The following is a 25,352-nucleotide window of genomic DNA, read 5'->3' as shown; positions in this document are numbered from 1 at the left end:
AAGATTAGTATATAATACTAGTAACTTCACAAATATAGAAATTACTGAGAATACTACCTACATAGACTAATCACAATTTTTAAAAGAAAAGTCACTTTTTCAGGTAACTCCCAATTCTATACTGATACATGAAAATTACGTCTGTTTATTCTCATGGAATGGAGACGTCTGTAAATCACCATATCTAGCTAGGGATTCTATGCAGAACTGTTAAACGAGCTAGGATTACTTGGCTCAGAAAGAAGAATTCAACAATAATCTTTATAAGAATATGAAGGGCCTTTCTCAGAAAATGGGTATTAGCCATTTTCAACTGTTACTAAGAACAGAAAAGAAGAATAAGCTTGAGTACCATGTGCTAAAATAGAAGTTTTAAAAAAATGCCTTTTCAAATGTTTTCCAATAGACTGTTAATACATGAGGACAGGAGCTTCACTTATTTGCGTATCCCTGGAGCCAAGAACTGGGCCCGGAGCAAAGAGGACACTCAGTGCTTACCAAACTAAGTTTTCAAGTATTTGGCATGTTTTATGAGCAGTTGAAAGATTATAGGGCTTCTCAATGTCTTTCCCAGTGTTCAAAAATGCTTCTAAAAAAGGAACATGACTCAAGAAAATAACTAAATTTACCTTTTTTCCTCCTAAGCAAAGGCTATTCATAAGAGCATGACAGAGAGAAAATTCAGTTGACCCTAAAACAGCATGCATTTGAAATGCAGGAGTCTACTTCCATGCAGATTTTTTTCAATACAAGTTACACCAGCGTGCCTGCCTCACCTGCCTCCCCTTCCACCTCCTCCACTTCTTCTGTCTCTGCCACCCCTGAGAAAGCAAGACCAACCCCTCCTCCTTCTTCTCCTCAGCCTACTCAATGTTAAGACAAGGATGAAGACCTTTGTAATGATCCACTTCCACTAATGAATAATAAATATATTTTCTCTTCTTTACGACTTTTTTTTTTTTTGAGACAGAGTCTCACTCTGTCACCCAGGCTAGAGTGTCGTGGCGTCAGCCTAGCTCACTGCAACCTCAAACTCCCGGGCTCAGGCAATCCTCCTGCCTCAGCCTCCCAAGTAGCTGAGACTACAGGCGTGCACCACCACGCCTGGCTAATTTTTTTTCTATTTTTAGTAGAGACGGGGGCTTGCTCTTGCTCAGGCTGGTCTCGAACTCCTGAGCTCAAGTGATCATCCCATCTTGGCCTCCCAGAGTGCTAGGATTTCAGACGTGAGCCACCAGGCCCAGCCCTTATGACTTTCTTAATAACATCTTTTCTCTAGCTTACTTTACTGTAAGAATACAGTATATAACACTTATGACATACAAAATACGTGCTAACCAACTGTATCTCCCTGGAAAGCATAGGTTGAAGAGGTAGCACAGGAAATGCCTGCAATCACCCTGCAGGTTCCCCACTGTGGTAGGAGCCACTTCCCACTCCGCCCAGAGCCATGACTCACAGAAGCCTAGTCAGGCAGGTGCCTATAAAATGCACAGTAGGCCCCTGCTGCTCATCTGCCTGGACACCTCAGGGACTATCCAGTCCACATCTATTAACAGCGTAATGGTCAACAGTAGGCTATTAAGTTTTGGGGGAGTCAAAAGTTATACATGAATTTTTAATTGCGCAGGAGGTTGTCATCCCTAACCCCCAACCTGCTGTATTCACCCATAGCTACTGGTATACTGGGGCTATACTACCTAATATGAAATTGATTCTGAACTTTACAACTTCCAAAAAGACAAATCTGTTTCCTTGGTGTTTGATAAGCATCATCAGACTTATTTTGTCTCACAATTAATAGGTATTTTTTGAACAAGCATGGATATTTATACTACTAAGGTGTGTGGAGAAAATATGTGATAAAGTCCACACCCTCAAAGCTGATATTAGCCAGGATGGTGGAAAGGTGAACTTTTTTACTTATCTCAACAGCAGAATGGTGACAAATAGCCAGTCCTACAACCCTAACAAAGTAGTAAAACCAGAAAAATAACTCTAAACCATCTCATGGAGTTTCAATCTAAATTATCATTTGACCTTTTGGCATTATAGCAAAATAGTGTCTGCATGTACAAGACACTTTCATGTCCTATTTCTAATTATAATTATAACCACGTCCCAAAATGGTGCATGCCATATTTTGGGAACACCGGAAACCCAAATGATTATCTACAATCAAGACTTGTACCATCCCGAAAAGGATCATTTTATTAGACCTTGAAATGTACACTCTCATAATGCTTTATAAATTAAACTGTGGTACAAAGGTTATCAATTATAATTTCTAAGCCAACATAATCTTTCTTTGAAAGAAATTACGTCAAAACCAAATACTTTAGAAAAGTAGTTGTGAGCATATGGTTGTGCCTAAATGAAAGTAAAATTTTTGTTGTTGCTGGCTTCATGGAAGGATAGAGAACAGAGAGCAAGGAGATCAGTATTAAACAGAAATTTTCAGCAAACCAACTTTCTTTTTTTTTTTTTTTTTGAGACAGAGTCTCATTGTGTTGCCCGAGCTAGAGTGCCGTGGCGTCAGCCTAGCTCACAGCAACCTCAAACTCCTGGGCTCAAGCGATCCTCCTGCCTCAGCCTCCCGGGTAGCTGGGACTACAGGCATGCGCCACCATGCTCGGCTAATTTTTCTATATATTTGTAGTTGCCCAATTAATTTCTTTCTATTTTTAGTAGAGACGGGGTCTCACTCTTGCTCAGGCTGGTTTCGAACTCCTGAGCTCAAACAATCCGCCCGCCTCGGCCTCCCAGAGAGCTAGGATTACAGGCGTGAGCCACCGCGCCCGGCCCAAACCAACTTTCTATTAAATGGATGGATCCTGCCCATTGAATAATATTAGAAGAAAAAGAAAGTATAACTAAAAAAACCACAATGCCCTCCCATAATTATAAATTAAAGTGAAGTAAAATCTGAGAGTCAATAAAATATGGCTTAAAAATGACATCTTAAGTTATACATTTAAAAGTATACACACACATCCTTTTCTTACCAATGAACATTGGGTAACATTCAGAACTTACTAGTGCCTGGGTCAAGCTCTGCCAATTCATCCTGACAGAAACCTAAAGAGAAAACAACAGGAAAAAAAGATTATGATTTCTGAATTACTCCAAGCTGATTCCAAATACGAAAAAGCAAGTATCATATACAGGGGGAAAAATCCATACTTAGAAGTCAATTTGTGTTTGAATCCTAACTCTAATATTTAACTCCTGTATATCCCTCTGAGCCTCCATTTCATTACCTTAATATAAAAACGGAGATAATAATAGAGCTGTAATGAGGACTAAATGAGATAACAATATAAAGTCCTTGGCACAGAGTAGGAGCTCAATATACAATAGTATAGTAATTATGAGTAAGCAAGTAATTATGAGTAAGCACACCAGTGTCAGTTGGAATACAAACTCACAGGAAAATTATAATTCATTTAATGTTTGTCATGTTCTACTTCACATTATTGATTCTTTTCCAAAAGGAGGCAAAAAATACAAAACACGAACTTACAACGAATATCAATGTAATTTTATACAAAATTTTCACAGATGCTGAAGAATTTTACCTACAAATAGAAGCAATTTTTCCGTTAATAAGCATGCTATTCAAGTTAGAATAAATACCTTTCAAATCACATTTCCTACCCCAGAAGTCTGAGCTACATTTGTCTGACTGCTGTGTAACAATCACACTGGAGAGATACATCAAGCACAATGAATGGCAAACACAGTAGGTCCTCTACACACAGCTGATGAAAATTCTTTTTTCCTGGAATGACTGCCCACTTTCTCCTGTTTGCTTTCTACTCATCCTCAGTTTAAATACTTCCTCAGAAAAACTTTCTCTTGTCTCCTTCATCCTTGTCTCACACATAAAGTCAAATCCCCAGTTACAATTATCTGTAACATTTGTCCTGCTTCTTCATAGCATCCATCAACAAAGAATTACTTTGTTGTGTGTCCGACTCCACTGTTACACTATTCCATGAGAGCAGGGACCTGGCCTCTCTTGTTTACAGTTGTAACCTATTACCTCTCACAAGCCTTGCACATAGTAGGTGGTCAACAACTGCAGTATCTCAACAGTAAATTCAAAAATAATGGATTAGCTGGATGTGGTGGCGCACATCTGTAGCCCCAGCTGAGGAGGTTGAGGTAAAAGGATTACTTGAGCTCAGGAGTTTAAGGCTGCAGTAAGCTATAATGATGCCACTATACTCTAGTCAGGACAACAGAGTGAGACTCTGTCTCAAAAACAAAGAAAAATAAATAAATAAATAGAATAAAAATAATGGAGCAAAACTAGGACTAGAGGGGTATGACTTCTGTCATCAGAACTGGGCAACCTAAAGCCAAACCAGAAACCGGCAGTCATGTGGGAGAAATGGGATTCAAGCAGCAGGCAGACTATTTAAACACCACAGCTTTTAGAGTATTTTGCAATCCTGGGCTATTCTGGCAACACCAGTCACCAAACACACCACATCTTTTCCTGCCTTCCTATGCTTCCTCCTCCTCCTCCACTTGGTAAAAAACTACTCATTCTTCAAGATCCAGCTCCAGTAACACCACAACTATGAAATATGGAAAACAGAAGAGGCCCCTCTAGCATTCACCAAATAATAAAGAAATAATTTAACTATGTGCCTCCTCCACTAGGCAGTGAGTTCTTCGCAGGTAGGGACTGTGCTTCTATCATCTGTGGAGCTGTTACTATGCCTAGAACAGTTGCCAATATATCATGGAAGGTGCTCAAATATAGGATGAACGAAACAGAAAATACAACCCTGCCTCTAGGATCATAGTCTAGGGGAAGAAAGTCACAAAAGCATAAAATCTAAGTCTAGAATGTGGAAGGTCTGAATGAGCAGACTGGATAATGCAAGACAAGAAATCATCCCTCCTTCTAAATCTGTTATACCACGTGTTAGATTCTGTTGCGCCTTTAAAGAAAATGAAATATGGAAATCTTTATGCTAGTATTATTCACTATCTAATTTATATTAATAACAGTATCAGGGGCACGGCGTGGTGGCTCAAGCCTGTAATCCTAGCACTCTGGGAGGCCGAGGCGGGAGGATCGTTTGAGCTCAGGAGTTCGAGACCAGCCTGAGCAAGAGTGAGACCCCGTCTCTACTAAAAAAATAGAAGGAAATTAGCTGGACAACTAAAAATATACAGAGAAAAAATTAGCCAGGCATAGTGGTGCATGTCTGTAGTCCCAGCTACTCGGGAGGCTGAGGCAGTAGGATTGCTTGAGCCCGGGAGTTTGAGGTTGCTGTGACCTAGGCTAATGCCACGGCACTCTAGCCTGGGCAACAGAGTGAGACTCTGTCTCAAAAAATAAAAAAATAAAAAATAACTGTATCAGCTATTATCAGAATAATAGTTCCATCTGCCTGCAAATGTAGTCACTTAATCCTTCAAATGTTATTATCTGCCCATACTGTAGCAGGCCAAAGGCCTGGAAGATACAAACATGAATAAGACTGACCCTACTGTCAGAGAATGAATAGTCTAGGGGGGTAGAGAACAGATAAAAATAACCCAAGGTGAATGTACTTAATGCCACTAAAATGTACACTTAAAATGGGAAATTTTGTTATATACATTTTACCACAATAAAAAAAGATTAAAGCCCAGTGGAAAAAAAGATGAAACAACATTTTTGAAAAAATTAACTATACAGGGACAGATGGGCACAATACAAGTGGGAAGTAGAGCATAAATTTTGGTATCAGAATAGGTTTGCGTCCTGGCACCATTACTTACTAATTGTGTTAACTTAGGAAGTGACTTCACCTCTCTGAGCCAATTTCCTCATCTGTAGATTGTTATGAGGATTCAATGATATGATGCACTTAGGTTAGTGAAAGTGCTTGGCAGCTATGATCAATACTAGTGAGAGTGGAAAAGCAGCAATCTTGGGGCCAGGAGCATAGAGGAGACAGTCATTCACTAGACAAACAGGGCTATTTGAGAAACATATTCAGGGGAAGCAGCATGTAAAAGGAATGAACAAAGAGAGAAAACAGAATGTTACTTGGTAATTTGATTTGACTGTAGTCTCAGCAGGGCCGTATCATAAGGACCTTTAACTGCCATACCTGAGCAGTTATGGGCTTTTATCGTGGACAACAGTCACTGAAAACATATGTATACACCTAGGAAGTTTGTCAATACCAGCCCAACTCTGATTACTTCAATACAGCGGCTCTAAAATTTCTACCAGGATAAATACCTACAATGTGTGGTGCTCCTGGCCTCCCCCAAAAAATTCAACCAGGAAGCTAAAAGCACAAAGAGGTTCAAAAAAAATAAAAAGCTTTGCTGGGATAACCAACATGTACATGGCAAACCATCCACAGTCCTTAAATTGTAGGAACTCTACCCATTTTTTCAGGCCCTCCCCCAACTCCATCTTCCTCTAGGCTCCTTTTGGTAGAGTGAATGGCCTTGGTAGACACTGAGAAGGAATACTGCCTTTTTGCTGGGGGAGGCTGGGGTAACAAAACCATTAGGAAGCCAGACCACAGCCTGTCTTACAGCCAGGTCTGCAACCTGCAAGCTAGCTCCAGACCCAAGCAAATACAGGAACATTTTTCTTGGATTGGCTGAATGCATTAAATTCACATCTGCCTCTTGTCTTTCTATCCAGTGAGTGCCACTTGGGCCATTAGCTTTTGTTTCTCATAAGCAACCTGACAAACCACACTTCAAGAATAACAGAAAACGCTTTTGAATACAGAGACTTAACACCACAAATCCATACAGCAAAAGCTGGCTGGCAGAGCTTCAAGTAATATTTTCCTTTCCCCACCTACAAATGTCAAGGACACATTTTAAAAACTGCAACAAAAACAATGCCTTTTTCCTAATGTCGTTTTCTTAACATGAAATCTTAGGGGCAAAAAAAAAAAAAAAATACAAAGCACATGAGGGGTGGAGGGAGCCAAGGATTCTCAATTATATAACCTATTACGACCACATATTTGCTCAGCTTAAATGCAGTTTACAAGAAGTGTCTATATTTCTATGGAAACATTAATAACTTCCATCTGATCAGCCTACATCACCTTTCATATAATTTTTCAGGCTTCTAGCTTTGTAATTACAGCCTTGAAACCAGACTGAAGGCAGAAAAGCCAGCACAAGATTATGACATTTAAATTTAAAACATTTTTAAAAAAATAAAAACAGTACACAGCTTCAAGGCTGTAGCTACAGAATCGGAAGGTGAAAACAGTTTATGGAAGCAATTCTGCCTGTTGAGTCCAGAGGTCATTAGTGTTTCTATGGAAATACAATATAGATATTTCTCAGAAAACTGCATGTACCGATGAGCCTCTGACATTTTTCATTTACTATTTCTGATTCTCTAGAAGAACAAAAGGGATGGTTGACAATCCTTCAGCTTGGAGGTTAAATAAATTTCAAAATGCATACATATAAGAAAATGTATAAAATAATCTGTCAGTTGCCATTTATTGAATCTTTATTATATGCCAGGCATCAGCTTGATGCTGTACATAAATTCTTAGTGAAAAGTAGCTACTATTACTTCCATCTTATAGGTGTAAAGAGATTATTGTACTCTATTACATGGAAAAAGCCACAAAAGTTAAAACAAGAGAACCATTCAGAGCATCTTGGCTAATAAAACCCTACCTTTGCATGGCGCATGTTTTGAAAAACCAGATAGGTGGGAATTTGGCATAATTTCAAAGAGCAAACCCCGACACTCCCACGACAGCAAAGCCCCAGAGTCCAAGAAGAAATACCATACCTTACTTGAGCCCATTGACAAGCTACCTCTTGAAAAGTCCAAGATGCCCATGTTAGCAGCAGCTACTAGCTTCTTTTGAAAAGTTATAAATTGCTCCCAGCAAGGGTGGAAGAGAGTGAAAATTTTTTTTTTTGCTCATTGTCATTTCAAAGACCAACTGAAGAAAAGACTTATAAGCCAAAGAGTTTGAACATGGTCAGAGAGCTTTCAAAGTCATTTCAGAAAGTGTCCCATACCATTCTCAACAGAAGGTTTGGTAAAACAGAAGTCAGCTCTGTTCAGGAAATCCCTTAGTGAAGTGCAGATGCAACAAAAGAAATGCCCCACTTGTGGCAGAATGTACCTCTTCCTTATTCTCTTTGAAAACGCACACGTAAAAACGGAACATGGATGCCTGAGGGCCTTGAAAACGTTTGTCACTACAGATTAATCCTAGAAATCTATCCTAAGGGTCGGAAATTTTAAAAAATAGTACAAAATTGGAAGCCACCTAAAAATTCAATCACGAGACAAAGATTCAATTATGCCATACCTATTCGATGGGATATTTTGTGAACATTATGTTTAACAAGAGTTTCTAATGGGGAAATACCATATTTAAAAACATAATATGAAATTGTACTCTCATAACAAGCTCAGCTATATCCCAATACCTATGTACACGAAAAAGCACACTTTGGTCTATTTTCTCCAAGTGATTATCTCTAAATGGAGGCATTACAGCTGATTTTTTTCCTCCAATCTACTTTTCTGATTAAAAATATATTATTTTTATAAACAGAAACAAGTACTTTTTTTTTTTTTTTTTTTTTTTTTTTTTTTTGAGACAGAGTCTCACTCTGTTGCCCTGGCTAGAAGGAGTGCCGTGGCGTTAGCCTAGCTCACAGCAACCTCAAACTCCTGGGCTCAAGCGATCCTACTGCCTCAGCCTCCCGAGTAGCTGGGACTACAGGCATACGCCACCATGCCCGGCTAATTTTTTCTATATATTTTTAGTTGTCCAGCTAATTTTTTTCTATTTTTTTTAGTAGAGATGGGGTCTCGCTCTTGCTCAGGCTGGTCTCAAACTCCTGAGCTCAAACGATCCACCCGCCTCAGCCTCCCAGAGTGCTAGGATTACAGGCGTGAGCCACCGCGCCCGGCCCAGGTACATTTTTTAAAAGCCTAAGAATAAAATGATTTGGCTAAACTCTAAAATCAACCATTTCAACGGAAGGGAAAAAACCTATCAGACATTCTCTAAATGACTTTTAAATTACTATCTTATTAGAAACATGATTCTGGGCCCTGATCTTTCTGACATACTCTAATAGTTAGTCATAAATGTCTAAAGCTCAGTATCATCTCCCATCTCCCAGGTTCAGAAATCAGTTGTATGGCAACAAAGAGATACAACATCTTTAACCTTTCACTCGAGGATCTTTCAAATCTAAAGCAAAGCTAGTTAATCACACCCATGAAATAATTCCAAAAGAAATTTTTAAAAACTATTCAAACCTGGTGAGTTAAGACAGAAAAGCAACAATCAATGTTTATAGCACTGAATAAATAAAGTATACTCTACAAACAGCATTAAGGTGAAAAACTGCTTTTTCTTAGATGCTAAATTTTCCTATATTTTAAAATTAAATTCAACAAATACTTACCCAGTGTTTTCAATGTATAGGGCACTGTGCCAGATTCCATAAGGGAAACAGATGAATAAAGCTGATCACCCCCAGTTTCTTACACTCTAATAGGGAAAACAGAAAATTGACTGGATACAAGAAATTATGTATTAAGTAAATGCCCTAATGGAGACACTGGCAGCAGTTAGATAAACAGTACTTACTTCTTCCTAGGGGAAACTAGAAAAGATTTGATGGCAAAAGTGGCACTTAAATCAGGTGAGTAAGGGAGGAAAGGAAGAATGTAAATATAGACTGACTATCAATAGTACTCAGAAAGCCATACATATCTTCTGGATGTCCTTATCCATTATTGGCAAATGTTTTCCCCAGAGGTGGTCATATTCCAACAGATGATTATATAGGCCCTGTCTGACATGTTCTTTCCTAAATGTCATCAAGGACAAGAAAGGCCTATCCCAGGACACACACTACTTTCTCACTCCAGGTTAGATGGTTTCATTCACACACATGGTTTCACCTACACTTCTCAACTGATAACTCCCCGCCAAACTTTCAATTCCAGATAAGACTCTTCTTCTGAACCACAGACCCATCCATCCAAATGCCTATTATCAATATCTACCTGGATACCCCATAGGCTCCACCAAATTCAACCTGTCAAATTGAACCTATTATTTTTTCTTTGAAATCTGCTTCTCTCATGTTCTTCACTCAGGTTCCATGTACCACCAACTCTGAACCCCCAAGCCAGAGATCCCAGGGACTCCTCCTTGGCTCCCACTTTACCACCCTCCCTAACTTTCCACTGCAATTAATCCAGTCAGTCACCGGGACATTTCATTCTCTCTCAAATCTTCCCAGACCTAGTTCAAGCCTTCTAATCACCCTAGAATCCTAGACTATTATAACTGTTCTCCTGCCACTTCTTTCACTTCCTGGAATTTATATTTCCTAATCCACTCAAAAATCCTAGTGGCTCCCCTTTTTCAACTTTTTAGCATGGCATTCATGGCCTTAAATTAGAGAAATAAATCTAACATTTGAAAAGCTACTTTTTGCAACCTTATTTCCCTGACACACCCTGAAATTTGAAAAGAATAAATTCCTATTTCCAAACTCTCTTTATACAGAGATAAAAATACACTAACTTTGATGTAAAAGCAATTTCCTAATATTAAGATTTCAGTAAAGTGACACTCGAGGCAAGACACCTGAACATTAATTAGCCTTGCTCCAGTACTAATAAGCCATTTATGTGACGCTAAGCGATCTACCCCTCTGTATCTAGATTTTCTCCTCAGTAAAGGAGACCGATTTTGTTAGGATCCCTTTTCAGCTCTAAAGTCTATGAGTTTATCAAAAGTTGCAGTCGTGTGTAACAGGAGCTACAAATTACATAATGCTAACATTTGAGAAACCCTTAAGGGATTACCAAGATTCTTAGATTTAAAAAAAAAAAAGAAAGAAACTTAGAAGGATAAATTATAAATCACCCCTAATCTGTTCCATCCCATTGTAGCCCCCATTTTACAGACGGGAGAAATTGTATAAAGGGAACATTTGTAGCTACTTCTGTGATTTAAACACTAACCATGGTTCCAAAGGCTTCAGCATTTTCTTGACCTAAAAATGGGAACCACAACAGTACTTACCTCATAGGGCTGTTGTTAAGGATTAAATAAAAAACATGAAGTTCTCAAGAAGGTACCTGGCATACAGTAATGTTCAATAAGAGTTATCATTATTATAATTGGTAAAGTCATTCTGATCTCTTCACCCTCCAAAACACAATATAAATAGACTTGGGATTCTTGATTTAAAAATCTAAACTACTTTGCAGCAGCTCTAGGGAAAGTGTTCCATTCTGTGCACACATATGGAATATGACCTTTTATTAAGTCATCACTCAGTGCTATTACTGAGATGTTAGCTTCTTGATGAGGTTGCAGCATTTATGTGAAAACTGACCTCTGGGTCAACCATTCAGATCACCCAACCAAGGAAATAAATAACTGGAGTTTTTTTTGTTTGTTTTTGTTTTTGTTTTTAAGAGACAAGGTCTCACTATGTTGCCTAGGCTGGAGTGCAGTGGCTATTCACAGGCACAATCAAAGTGCACTACAGCCTCAAACTCCTGAGCTCAAGTGATCCTGCTGCCTGAGCCTCCCAAGCAGCTGGAACTATAGGCATATACCACTCACACCCAGCTTGTGTGAACATTACAGATACTACTAAAATCACAATCCTACTTGTATAATACAGGCTTCCTTACAGTTTTCGATACCTTTTGTAAGTTCCAACGGGCATAGAGGGAATGTTCCTCTTCTAGCATTAGCACAAACATAATGTTAGAATTATGGGCCAGGTGCGGTGGCTCATACCTGAGACTAGGCATGATCCTAGCACTCTGGGAGGTGGAGGCAGGAGGATCACTTGAGGTCAGGAGTTCAAGAATTACATCCCTACTTCCCTATATGTTGATTGGGCTTCCAGAGTAAGAAATCACTACTTGGTATACAGCTGTTCAGACTTTAGTAATTCTTCTCCAAATATGTCTCACATTCCCGAATAAGTCAAAGTGACCATAATTTTCAGGAAGCAAATACTGACTAATGATACTAAATAAGAAGAGTATTCTTGTAAGGTCAACAAGGCTGACTTTAACAGCAGCTGACCTGAAAACTGAAGCTGTACACATTGGTTACTTTCAGTTTTTAACATGTTAAGACTCTCACGTTTTTAGTTTATATTATTCACTCTTCATCTTGTTCCAAACAGTATTTAAGTAGTCTAATGCTATTTTGCTTTGTTTCCTAAAAGGCATTAGTTTCAAAAGTCCCTCCCATTCCACATAGAGAGATCTGCCTCTGTGTCACATGCCTAGGGCCAGCATTTAAGCAAGGGTCTCTTTGCTTCTTTGCCTCCCTACTGACAACAATTTGTCCTAAACCCCACAGTTATCTTTCTCCAACACCACAAACTGGCTTTGGACTTTATTCTTCTTCTTGGAAATACATAAAGGTATCTTTAAAAAAAAAAAAAAAAATCATGACTAGTTAAGAAAAAAAGTCAAGATTTTTAAACAAGCAATTTTCAAACAGCATACCTGTTCCCACGGCTAAAAATGAAGTTTTGTTTTAATTCTTGCATCTGCCATTAAAGCAATGTCTCCTAAATACTAGACGCCTTAAGGCAGTGGTCCCCAGCCTTTTTGGCACCAAGGACCAGTTTCACGGAAGACAATTTCTCCATGGACCGTGTGGGGGTGAGGGCTGGTGCTGAGCTTAGGGAGTGATGCAAGCAATGGGGAGTGGCTATAAATACAGATGAGACTTCACTCTCTAGCCCACCACTCACCTCCTGCTGTGAAAACCCCTCCTCCCTTTCATGGAAGACAATTTTTCCACAATTCCACAGAAGCAGGTGGGGATGGAGCTCTGCAGCCCAGTCCTAACCGGCTGTGGACCAGTACTCCAGGACTGGGGATCACAGCCTTAAGGTACATACAAATAGCCCTTTGGATCCTCCTCTACCAGAAGCTGGTGCTGAAATTCTAAGACTGTAAGCCCTGGAGTCAGACACATCTGGACTTGAGTCCCATCTCTACCATTTACTGGGCCAAGTCACTTCACTGCTCTCAGTTCTCTCATCTGCAAAATGACAATAATGTTACTCTCCTTATAAGGTTGCTGCACATAATTAGCACACAGTGAACAATAAATTTCAGTTTAAGAAAAAAGGAAAGGCAAACCATTAACTACAAAATTTTCATAGACAGACACTAGTCACAACCAAGTACTAATTAGGCTAATATTACGCATCAATAAAGTTGTTAAATCAGAGCTTGGCTAACAAATCAACTTGAGACAAAAACTTTTTGTTTTTTTTTACCGAGACAAAAACTTTCTAACAAGAATACAAATAGTTCAATGTATGGTCTAAGAGACAGCGAGAAATTAAGTTTTTTGTGTGTGATTTACAATTTTAAGTGGTAAAAATTCTAGATAGAGCACATATGAGCTTGATAGTAAAAGTTCAAACTCCTGGTTTGAAGTCTTCCTTACTTCATACCAAGGCGTGCTGTCAAATCTCCTTACCCTGAGCTAAACTCTGTTTTCAAACCCTGGATTCAAAGTGTTACAGAGTAGTGAATTATATATTTTGGCTTATGCTAAGTATTAGGAAAATTTTATTAAAATATCAATTATTAAACCAACTGTGGCCCAACATACACTATATAAGTCTGGTCTCTGGAGTTAGAAACCTGTTAAATATAGATTTCATTAGATGATTTATCCAAAATGTACAGTAAATGTTCAAAGATATGCCTAGCAAAGGCAAAGTACAATAATTAGAAATAGGAAAATCAATTATTATAACTGATTTATAAGAAAATTCCTCATAATTTCTTTCCAAGTGCAAAGTGTTTCTATGAAGAATTTTAAAGATGCTATTTAAAATAATTCAGAACTGAATCTTTTTCTTTTATAATAACTAGAACTTCTTAAACAATAAGGATTACGAAATTCCTTTTGTATTTGAAGAAGCAATTGTCACAATACAAAATAGGAAAAATGATGATACAAAATGTTTTTCTTAGTTATTCAGAAAGTTTTAAAGGTAAATAAAAATCAAATTAAAATGTAAACGATCACACTTTTTAAAAGAATGGAATTTTTTAAATTAAAATTAAAATTTAGATTTCAATTATGGTACAGTTATACCAGGTACCTACTGTCTCCAACAGAACATAATGCACTAAAATTGTAATTAAATTTATAATTATTGCAAGCATATATCACAAAACTACAAAAGACAATAAAATGAAAGAAACTGCCTTTTACTGCACTTGAGATAATATCTGTTTCAAAAACTGCTGGCAATATATTTTCTCAAACTCACTTTTCCAACATTATCCATAATAATTAGGAATCAAAAGAAGGTGTATGATGTCTTTATAGTTATTTCAACAAATTCTTTATGGCTGGGGGAACAAGGACCTACAAAATTACTGTATATTTTACACCCAATTTCTAGAATTCGGTAGGAAGCAAGAAATGCGATGTTTTGAGAAAGATCTGAGTTCCTTAAGATGAAATCCTCTCATAGCAGTTAAGTGGGTGGGAGGAAGATATCAGAAAAATGCATCTAAAAATTTCCTTCTATACATTACTCTGGAGTCAGCTGAATTCTCCTACAGGATGGGGAAGACAAGAGGAGGGTAGAGAGGGAGCCAAGAGGAAGGAAGAGAGGAGAGAAATGAGAAAAGGAAAAGGAAGGTGGAGGGGGATACCTAGCCAGTAAGGCCTTCGGAACTAGTGGTTCAACTTCAAACAAACTTCCTCTCCCCTAACCCTCGGTTTACTCACCTATAAAATGAGCACACTATCACCTATGTCAGTGTTTCCCAAAGTGAGGAGACCACTGGGAGATTTTAAACGGTACAAAAAGAAAATATTTTAAAACATTCCAAAGTCATTACCTTTTCAATCCTCTGATTACATCAGAAGAAATATCTTGGTTTGGTGCTAGCTAGTGCCTCTCTAAGGCTTACTAAACTCCCTTTCTAACAAAGGCCTGATCAAAGACTTTGGCAGACAATAGCATCTAGCTAAAATTTAATACTATTTTCGTTAAACTTATTTTGTTACCTTCTATTTATGACAAGTAATTTTTCATTTAGAATGATAAAATTTCCTTTTAAAATATATTTTGGGTTGTAAAGTATTAAAGATTCAGTATTTAAAATATTAAACAATATATGAGAAAATGACGAAAATCATAGTGGTGACAGAGGAAAGACTTAAGTTTGGAAAATATTGGTTTAGTGGAATAGTGTTGTAAGTAGTGGTAGGTTATTTTCAACTCTAAGCCTTAGTTTACTCATCTGTAATATGGGAATATCACTATCTATCAAAGAAAAGTTGTGGGAAAGATTACCTGAGTTAGTTTAGTCCTGTGCCAGGTACTGAGCGTTGAACAACTATCTTTTTCCTTCCCTTTTTAAGGATATTACCAGAAAGCCCTTTTAGAGACCTCCAGGGAGAGGCTTTGGGGGCCAGGGGGGAAGCCAGGCTTCCTGTATATTAGCGACAGGAGCATTTTCCCTGGTTGTAATACTTTCCACTAAGAACCTCCAGGGACCTAGCCTTGCTTTTTACCCTGACAAAGCTGCAGTCTACTCTCCTAAGGCTCATAATTCTAGTTACAAACAAATGACTAGGAACAAAGTGCTACAGAAAAGTGGTACAAGGAAGGGTACCAAGGAAGAAAGGGACATTTTATAACAGAAGTCCAAGCCAAAAGAAGTATTTCATTTGAGCGAATTCAACAAGGCTGTAGTGGAAAAGAAAGTCACTACGTGGTCCTTAAACCAGCCTTGATCTTATGATTATCCTCTGCTATTGTCCAACTAGAGTCTACAGGTGAGAAAACCCTAGAGGGTTTTCCACAGGTTAGGAAAATGGTTCCAACCCTAAGTAGGAATACTTTGAGAAAAGGAACACCAACTGAGTACTTACTACAGTCCTACCACTGTGTAGTAACTTTATTTTACATGTATGGTCTAATTTCTCCAAACCTGGATGTGAGGTGATTCCACCAAGTAAATTCACCAAATGGACAAATGTTCAAATAGCCAGTTCTCTAAATTTATCAAAAATTTGTTTTAACTATTTAGGCAGTTTATAACAATTTGTATTGATGGACAGATCAATTAAGGATTTCTGCGAAGTTAGAATTACAACAAATTCTGTAAATTCTACAAATTAGATTCAGCAAACTGACTTTTATTGAATTGGATACTGGGTAAACCGGACATTTGGCAAACCGGTTTTCAATGATTTGGATTTTGGTAAACTGGTTTGCTGTACCTATGAAGTTGGTGGTATTAACTGTAAAGATAAGGAAATTAACTCAGAAACTTTGCTAAAGGAACACTCCACGTTCTTGACACACTACCTCATTTCATTTTCCAATAGTATGTTTGGTGATTCTACATCCTTTTACCACTTCCTACCCTAAAGCTCCTCCCCACAAAAAAAAAAAAAAAATCACAAAACTAGAGACAGGATTTAAACCCAGGTCTAACTCTTAAGCTCATTCTCTAATTCACTTAGTTATCACTACATCACAGTTTGCTGAAGTAATTTTTAACCACCCCCACTGCTGAAGTTTGTCTACCATAATACAGCAACTATTTAACCTTTTCTGTACTCACTTTGTCAACACACATACTAAAATTGGAATAACTATTTACCCTTTTCTGCAAAGAAAAGGGTGTCTGCTATTCAGAGGCTGAGTGGCATTACTGCCAGATGAAATGAATTTGACTAAGTTTTCAGTCAAAACTTTAGAGATATATTTTATTATCTATCTTATTTTATTTAGCCTGGACAACCTTATTGTTCATATGATTTCAGAGTAAATTTTGTACAACTCGAATTGCTTGAGAACTTTCATTACCATCTTTATGGACTCTCAGACTGGCAATCCCTTTTGTATATTACAACTTTTTCCTCACATTATGTTGGTTTCATTTGCACACACATTGTCATACAATTTCATGATCAATTATTTCAATCAAAGTGTGACTAGGCTAGTCTCATTAAATAAATGTAAAAATTAAAATAATCCTAAAATCTGCAAGATCTATGTAAGACATTAGTGCTTGCTCAAACTATTTGCTTTACTACTGGACTCTTCAGGGATTTATCACATTTACGATGCTAGGGCACATGTCTTATCTCACCTATGGACACATAACTTTTCCTATAGCAGTATCTCACCTACTGACACTGACTTTTCTTATAGCAACAATTTCAAGGCTCCTTCTATCAATAAGATAATAATTCAAGGCTCTCTAAACAATTGAGAATATATTGTGTCCTTTTAGGTAAGCAGAAAAATTCTTAGTTCATAGATCTTATAATGTGACCCATATAGAAAACATTTAAAAATATTAATATTTTCATTTTTACACTGCCTGAATATAATTAGAAACTTTCACTAATAAAGTTCCCACTACTGTAAAATATTTTAAGAACTAATTAAATGACTACTTTAAGAAAACGTTAAATATTTGTTCTGATTCCCCACTGGGTTCAAAAATGTCTTTGATGTTAAGATGAGGAAAAGATAGATCTTTTCAGCAAATCTGAATAGCACAAAATGACATACTGAAAAATGTCACTCTACTTTAAACCTTTCAAGTACATATTTTAAATGCTCAACAGATGACAAACTTAATTATTTTTGTAGCCCATTCTGGGCTTTTCTTTTGCACTTTAATAGTGACTCTTATTAATGATTTCTGATCTTCAATATACATCCAAGGCTATGTTTAATGTTTTGGCCAGTAGAATACGATTCTACCTAACATTTTGAAATCAACAAAAGCTATAAATTTAACTCAAGACAGCTTTTGTAGTTCAGTTAGATTCAAGGTCATCTCAAGGCTTTTAATTAATAACCAGGATTTGAGGAGGTTTGTACTCAGTATAGTTGAGGAAAAGAGCAGCTGGCTTATTCACTTTCGTATTAAAGAGCATTATAAAAACTGTGTCTTGGTAAATTACAAGTTCTCCGACCACCAGTGGTGAGCACAAAGAAGCAAAGCAAATGGTCTCAAACATCTGAGTTTGCTTTCAATCAACATAAACTTTAAAAATGTCTAGAAGAGTCCTCAATTTTAACTTCAGCCAAATATGACTTATGCTTTAATTAAAAATTTATAGATAGCTGGACTCCTGAAATGTTTCTATTTCTATTCTGAAACGGGCCCTGTTAAAAGCTGTGAATGTCCTTCAAATTAGCATAAGATTTATTTAGGTCCTTTCACCATCAAACATACAGGATCAGGATAGAAACTAGCCACTGAGGAATTCATGCAGATTATGCAGATTTCTAAAGGAATGCAACTTTAAATTCTCTCTCCATGTACCTAATTTCTAACCACACTCAGTTGTAGGTCTTAAGATATATTAAAGACTTTTGAGGAAGATGATATAATTATATATTAGAAGACACATACACATCAATCCGTCTTCCTGAGATTTTTAGAGGCAACCAGAGAAGGCTCCAGAGTATCTTTGCTACCCATTCACCCATAATCTATAAGAAAAAGAAGGCAGTCTCAGAAGGGACCCTAAGCACTGCTCTGAGCAGGCTGGATGGAGATACTGGAGTGGTAGGCAACATTTTGGTGCCAGAAACTAAAACATTCAGAAATAAGACATATTGGGAATGACTTTCTCTCTCAAAAAAATTAGGCCAAAGCAAATAGCCTACCTCAGTGTCTCAAATCTATCTCAAGCACCAGGCATTCATTAAAAAAAAAAAAAAAAGGTACTGCTGACAGCCCTAAATGTTAATATCCAAGATTATTCAGTGTAAATTAAACTGGTTGTTGGTGAGGGTACATTGACATAGATACATACTTCTAAAAATTTCTCCAAAAAATAACCCAAGATAAAAGAAAGCACAAGATGGTGTGCTATCAAAAGCTTTAAATAAATTTATGTTGAATGAGTAAAATTTATGACGGGAGAAAAAAAGCTTAAAATTAAACACAAAGAAGAAAACATAATAGTACATACCATATAATCACAAAAACAAGCTAAAAACCAGGCTTGGAAGTCTAGAAGACTATGTTAATGAAAGTTGCTTAGAGGTAGGATTATAGGTCTTTTTTTCTTCATTTTCCATATTCTATACAGTGACTATGCACTTTTAATTTTAAAAACATTGGATTGGTAAGCAGCTCATACCTAAGAACCTAAGGGCCACAGGCAATTCAAGCACAGACACTCAAGAAATCACAACCATTTAAATCCTAAATACAAGATGTGGCTAAATCCCTCCTGCTTTATTTATATGCAAGCACTTTCAACAGTGTTTCCCAGGATAGGTCCCTTAGACAATGCTCTAACGTTGCTTTCCAAACAAGGCATCTAAAACACTGGGTATTCTCCAGCCTTGAATCCGTCCCATCTACGCTCCTGAAACTAGCTTCAGCGAACAAATTTGGAGTATTTTACACACTTGGTATTGCCCATAAATGTTATCAATGAGCACACTGTATGAAAAGCAAACTTTTTAAAAAAATATTTTCAAAAGGCTCACAGTAAACAGGAAATTTTTTCTTCAAATGTTAAATTCACCTCATCACAGTAGTACTTTCAGTAACTCCTTGCAGTCAGTCGGTTTTGAATCCCAGCCAGCCCAACTATCTTTCAGATTTGATCTGTCAACAAGAAAGGGAATTTTTTTTTTTTTGTGGGAAAGCAATTGTATTTTCCCACATTAGGTGATTGATTAAGTTCTCCCCTCTAAAAGGCTGATTGGTTTCCTGGTGCCAGTAAAATGATTGATGAATATTTCAACTGCAGCTCCCCTGCCACACTCCCCACTTCACCCCTCCCCCATGCACTGCCGCCCCTTTCCTGCTGGGTTCCCTTTTTACAGACTAGCAGCATTTAAGGAGGTTTCCCTTCTGTTTTGCAATTTTCCTTAAAGAATCTACTCAAATGCAGGACATTTAATCTTAAGAAGATAGAACTCCTTTCAATGCTTAATTTTACAGATAAAAATCTCTTTACAAGGAATGAGAGAAAACTCTAAAATTAACTATGGGTTTGACTCAGTAAATGAAACTGTACACACAAAAGAAAAAGAGTGGCATGGAGGGATTATAAATGGAAGGAAAAGTGATCAAGTTAAAAAAACAAATGAAATACTTTTGCAATCAAGGTGTCAGCTAAAAAAAAAAAGGTAATACTTTAACATTTCAAGTTTACATTACAAATTATCATAACATCAGAACTTTAATTGTAAACATTTCTATAAAGTGGACACAGAGAATGGAATTTACACGTAAATTATGTGATCTTAAAGACTTTAAAGCAGTCAAGTGTTCTAAAACCAAAACAGCGAAACAGTTTGGTAAGTGTAGATGTTCTTAGAGAGATGACAGAACACTACCTGAAATCAAAATCATCCCGGAGAATCTGGGCTGTGAGTACCACAGCTATTTGCTTTAGGCAGGGCTTTCCTAAATTGCAACTTCCCATTTTGCCCAATTCATTCCATCATAAAGCTAGAAAATCCCTTCAGGGATTACATAATTTAGTTTCTTCATTTTATAGGTGGGCCCATAGAGACATGCCTTTGAAAGGGAGCTAGAATCAGAACTTAAACATAAACTATTTCCTGGGCCTCATACCTCCTCAAACAATGTGTTTGGTCTCCTCTTTGAAGTCTTTTCCTACTCAAACTACATTGCTATTAACCCATACTGCCTGCCTACCTTCTTTTACATCTTTCTCACTATCTCTCTCTTGCTAGGAAATCACCTTCCTTCCACATTTTACAAACTTTGGACAACTAGCTCCTACATTTTCATTTTCAAAGGGCCACATCAACCTTCTTGGATTGGTTCTCCCCTCTTGCACATAGCCAGCTTTTGTATGGCAGAAATAAAAAAAGATACATGGGACAAAGGCCACCTTTTCCTAAGCTGCATTCCCGAACGCAGTCAAGCAAACAGCCACTAGTTTACTGGCCATCTCATCTTAATCTGGTGTATCTAGTCACTTTAAAGAGAATCACATTTCCAACAGAAACTGCATTCTAGTTCCAAGAGGGCCCATCAAACCTTGGATTTAGCTTCAACACATTGCTTGACTTAGATACCGTCCCCAATTTTCTCAAGTAGCTCAAAAACATAATCCCTTCACTTACATTTTGTACACTTTCTCTGAGTAGCAGCAAAGGACTCTGATATACGCAAGACTCACATTTCTGACCTGGCTCTTCTTTCATTCGACATTCATGAAACATTAGCTGGGCATGGGTGGCTCACGCCTCTAATCCTAGCACTTTGGGAGGCTGAGGTCGGAGGACTGCTTGAGGCCACGAGTTCCAGACCAGCCTGAACAAGACCCCATCTCTACAAAAAAATAGAAATCTTAGCCAAGTGTGGTATCGCAAGCCTGTGGTCCCAGCTACTTGGAAGGCTGAGGCAGGAGGATCACTTGAGCTCAGGAGTTTGAGGTTGCAGTGAGCTGTGATGATACCACTGCACTCTGCCCCAGACAACAGAGCAAGATCCTGTCTCCAAAAAAAAAAAAAAATTCATGAAACATCAATTCTCAGTGCTTAGGATATAGATATAAGACAAGGTATCCTTGTCTTGAGTAGCTCAAAAACCCCTTCATTCCTTAGCACCTCCTAGGCTTACCAAGGATTGTCCTTGATTTGGCAAAATTGTTTTCTAGTCAATCTCGTATTAAAACCAACACAAGAGAAAAAAAGTCACTTCCAACTCTTAAGACTGGATCTTTCTGGCTTTCTAATCAATAGGAGTTGAATTCTGAGCCTCCTCACCATCTATAAATGGCCTGGATTCTCAGGGATCTGCTTTGAGGCAGATACTACACTTGGTACTCTACAGACCTGTTCTCTAATCCTAATAACCCTACAGCAAATTTCAGAAACTTTAGCATATTAGGGGGGATTAAATCTAGTGAACAAATTATCAATGCTGTTACTGCAAAATATGGGGACTTAACCTTGTGGGTCTCAGTTTTCGCATATGTAAAATGGGATGATAACAGAACATCGACCTACCTCATAGGATTATGAGGATAAATTAATAGATATAAGGTGCTTAGAATATTATGTAATAAGCACTACATAAATGTTAGCTGTCATTATTAAACAAGAATACCAAAGTTCAAAGAAGTCAAGTGACAAAGTCACATGGCTGTGATCTTTGTTCTGCCAAACTCCAGAGTCCCTGCTCTTTCCCTCTCATACCATCTAACCAAAATCCTTCCTCCCAGGATGGGACTACTACTGCCACTTCCAAAAACACAAAGCCCTCTAAATAGATGTCAATGGGGGGTTTCCCCTAGGTGGTTTATTATCCTGCAAAAAAAGCATCTTGGGAGAAGGACTCCAAGGCTAGAGAGGAAGTCTCCTGACAGGTTAGATTTCAAGAATACAGTAAGAATACGAAGAGGAAAAAAAACCAAATCTGTTTCAGTTATCAAGTTTAGTAAATTAAAGCAATTTAACTCAATTGAAGAATGCCTTTGAAGATTTCATCTGAATCTTGAAATAAAATCCAAGCATTAAAATGAAAAATGTCTTGTATCTTCTTATAATTCAGCTCAATCCCCACAGAACACAAAAATGTTTTTAAAAATACATTACATGAAACTCTGAGATCAAAATAATTAGAGCTCTTAGAAAGGAAGCCCAAATATCTCCCTGATCTTTCATCACCTACCAGAGATTCACCGTAAGTTCTGATGCAGTAACTCTCTATTGTTAAGTGACATTTATTCAGCCAACAAGCCCACTATAGAATGAGTTCTACCTACCAACTGCCTTAAGGAGTAAATTTCTAACTCTTTAACAACACAGTAATTGGCTTACACTAAAATGCTACTCACACTAGAAAAGGGTATTCTTAGAAGGAGATGCTTCTACTATACAGACTTTATTACCACCTCAGTGAAAACCAAGTTAAAAGCAAACCAATCTACAAAATGGCATTGCCAAAATCACAACTCTAAGACAACTCAGTGAAAGCCAAACATGTCTAAGGAAAGCAAACAAGCAAGCTCTTCTTGACAGAAGTTTTAAAAAGATAGGATTTTTTTTTTTTTTTTTAAAGAGACAGAGTTTCCTTCTGATACCAGGCTGGAGTGCAGTGGCATGACCATAGTTCACTGTAACCTCAAACTCCTGGGCTCAAGCAATCCTCCCACCCCAGTCTCCTCAGTACCTTGGGACTACATTCGTGTGCCACCACACCAGGCTAATTATATTTTTTTTATGTTTTATAAAGATAGGGTCTCACTATATTTCCCAGGCTGGTCTTGAACTCTTGGCCTCAAGCAATCCTCCTGTCTCTGCCTTCCAAAGCACTGGGATTACAGGCATGAGCCACCATGCCCAGCCCCATTCTATGTTAATATAAATAACATATTCTTATGAAAAGTAACTATATATTCCAATAAAATATAAAAATTAGATGAGCGGCACTGTTTTACAATTCTGTTAATGTCTTTAATATCTGCTTAATTCTACCAGCTCAACTCCTATCTGCTTCTCCATTCAGTATGCTGTGATTTTTTTTGCTTGTTTGAAGTACAGGCAGAAAATCTGGCCTTACACAGATTTATAATTGGAAAAGGAAAATGTACTTGCTGTTAAAAATAATTGTAGATATTTTTCTTTGATACTATACTAAAACTCAGTGGTGGTTTCTTAACAGTTAGTTCAGTGTGGAGTCTAAAATCTTATCAATGAACTATGGGTACTGTTACATTAAAATCCACAGGTCGGCTGGGCGCGGTGGCTCAGGCCTGTAATCCTAGCTCTCTGGGAGGCCGAGGCCGGCGGATTGTTTGAGCTCAGGAGTTTGAAACCAGCCTGAGCAAGAGCAAGACCCCGTCTCTACTAAAATTAGAAATAAATTAATTGGACAACTAAAAATATATAGAAAAAATTAGCCGGGCATGGTGATGCATGCCTATAGTCCCAGTTACTCGGGAGACTGAGGCAGGAGGATCGCTTGAGCCCAGGAGTTTGAGGTTGCTGTGAGCTAGGATGACACCATGGCACTCTAGCCTGGGCAACACAGTGAGACTCTGTCTCAAAAAAAAAAAAAAAATCCACAGGTCAATCTGGCATTTTGAAAAGATCTTTTACTCAGGTATGATTTCTGTAGTATCATACATAGACCTTTTGGGAAATGCTGCATCACTGAGATATGCAGATCTTCAAAATGTTGACACATTTCATTACATGGTATCAAAAATCATATTGTTAATATTATCACCCATCTCATCAGAAAAGGCTTTAAGTACAGGGAAACTGTCAAGCTATAGTGGCATGTACAAATTTTCAAAAATTCTAATTGTTGCTTGAAAGCTCAAATTTTATTCACTGTCAACAAATACTGTCAGTTTTTCTTGACATGACAGGCTCACTGTTCATTTTCAAGAAAAATGGTCTGCCAAACACCCAAGACTGAATAAAGCATAGTTTAATTGTTATTTCAAGTAAAAGTGGTGTTCCATGAAAAACAGTGGCTAGTTCAGCTCACGACATAATTATGAAAACATTTTTCCTAAAACAACCATTCTATTTTAGTATGCACCAGAAATGCTTTGTGTATACTCACCATTTCATCACAAAGAAGATCAAAAACACATGTACTCAATGGTCAAGATTTAATAAAATTAATCATTTTTACTGCTTCATCAAGGACAACATTCTTAAGTGAAAAAGGCTTTTTTAAAAAATACAAGTGCATGGAGGTGAAGAATACAATGACTACTAGTACAGTTTCATGCCTTGATTTCTGATATTTCACTAACAGTTTTTACCCATTATGGTTTTTGCAAAATTAGAGCAAATGTCAACACAGTGAAAAAGACAAGTAATATCCAAGAATTATACTGAAAATAGTTTTGACCTGGAGAACATCCTGAAAGGGTCTTAGGGACTCCCAGGTGTCTGTAGACCACCCTTCGAAAACCATTGGCTTAGATACAACAGTGAATAAATTTAAAGGCTCAATAAGTGGAAAGACATCAAGTCTAAAATAATCCAGAAACGATCAACAAATGATGAATGATAGAAAATACAATCCAACTGAGTACTACTTTATTATTTGTTTAAAAAGGCAAGAGATGAAGAAGCAGGATAAAAAGCATTTAAGGCTACACAGAAGTGTCCTACCCTCTAGTTTTTTTTCTTTTGTGACAGAAAAACTAAGGTACATAAATTAGAGTTCAGTGTAATAAAAAGAACATTGTATCTGATCCAGCAGAGAATAGGAATAAAATTAGTCAAGACTGAATTTTTAATTCTTCCAAGGTGATACAGCTTCAAGATTAAAATGAACA

At 37.5% G+C, this 25,352-nt stretch overlaps 1 protein-coding gene across 4 annotated transcripts in view; it reads right to left on the bottom strand.

Moving 5' to 3' along the window:
- NR6A1 (nuclear receptor subfamily 6, group A, member 1) overlaps positions 1 to 25,352 on the bottom strand; it is a 226,092-nt gene that overhangs the window by 193,776 nt on the left and 6,964 nt on the right. For all 4 annotated transcript variants that reach the window (XM_012639676.1, XM_012639675.1, XM_012639673.1 and 1 more), the window contains exon 2: positions 3,037 to 3,078. In XM_012639676.1, coding sequence (XP_012495130.1) covers positions 3,037 to 3,078 — 42 coding nt within the window. The remainder of the gene's footprint in view (positions 1 to 3,036; positions 3,079 to 25,352) is intronic.

This window comes from Propithecus coquereli, unplaced genomic scaffold (genome assembly GCF_000956105.1).
Source record: "Propithecus coquereli isolate 6110/MARCELLA unplaced genomic scaffold, Pcoq_1.0 Scaffold142, whole genome shotgun sequence".
Taxonomy (NCBI): domain Eukaryota; kingdom Metazoa; phylum Chordata; class Mammalia; order Primates; family Indriidae; genus Propithecus; species Propithecus coquereli.
The sequence above is the reverse complement of the archived record's forward strand: the minus strand, read 5'-3'. Positions and strand labels throughout refer to the sequence as shown.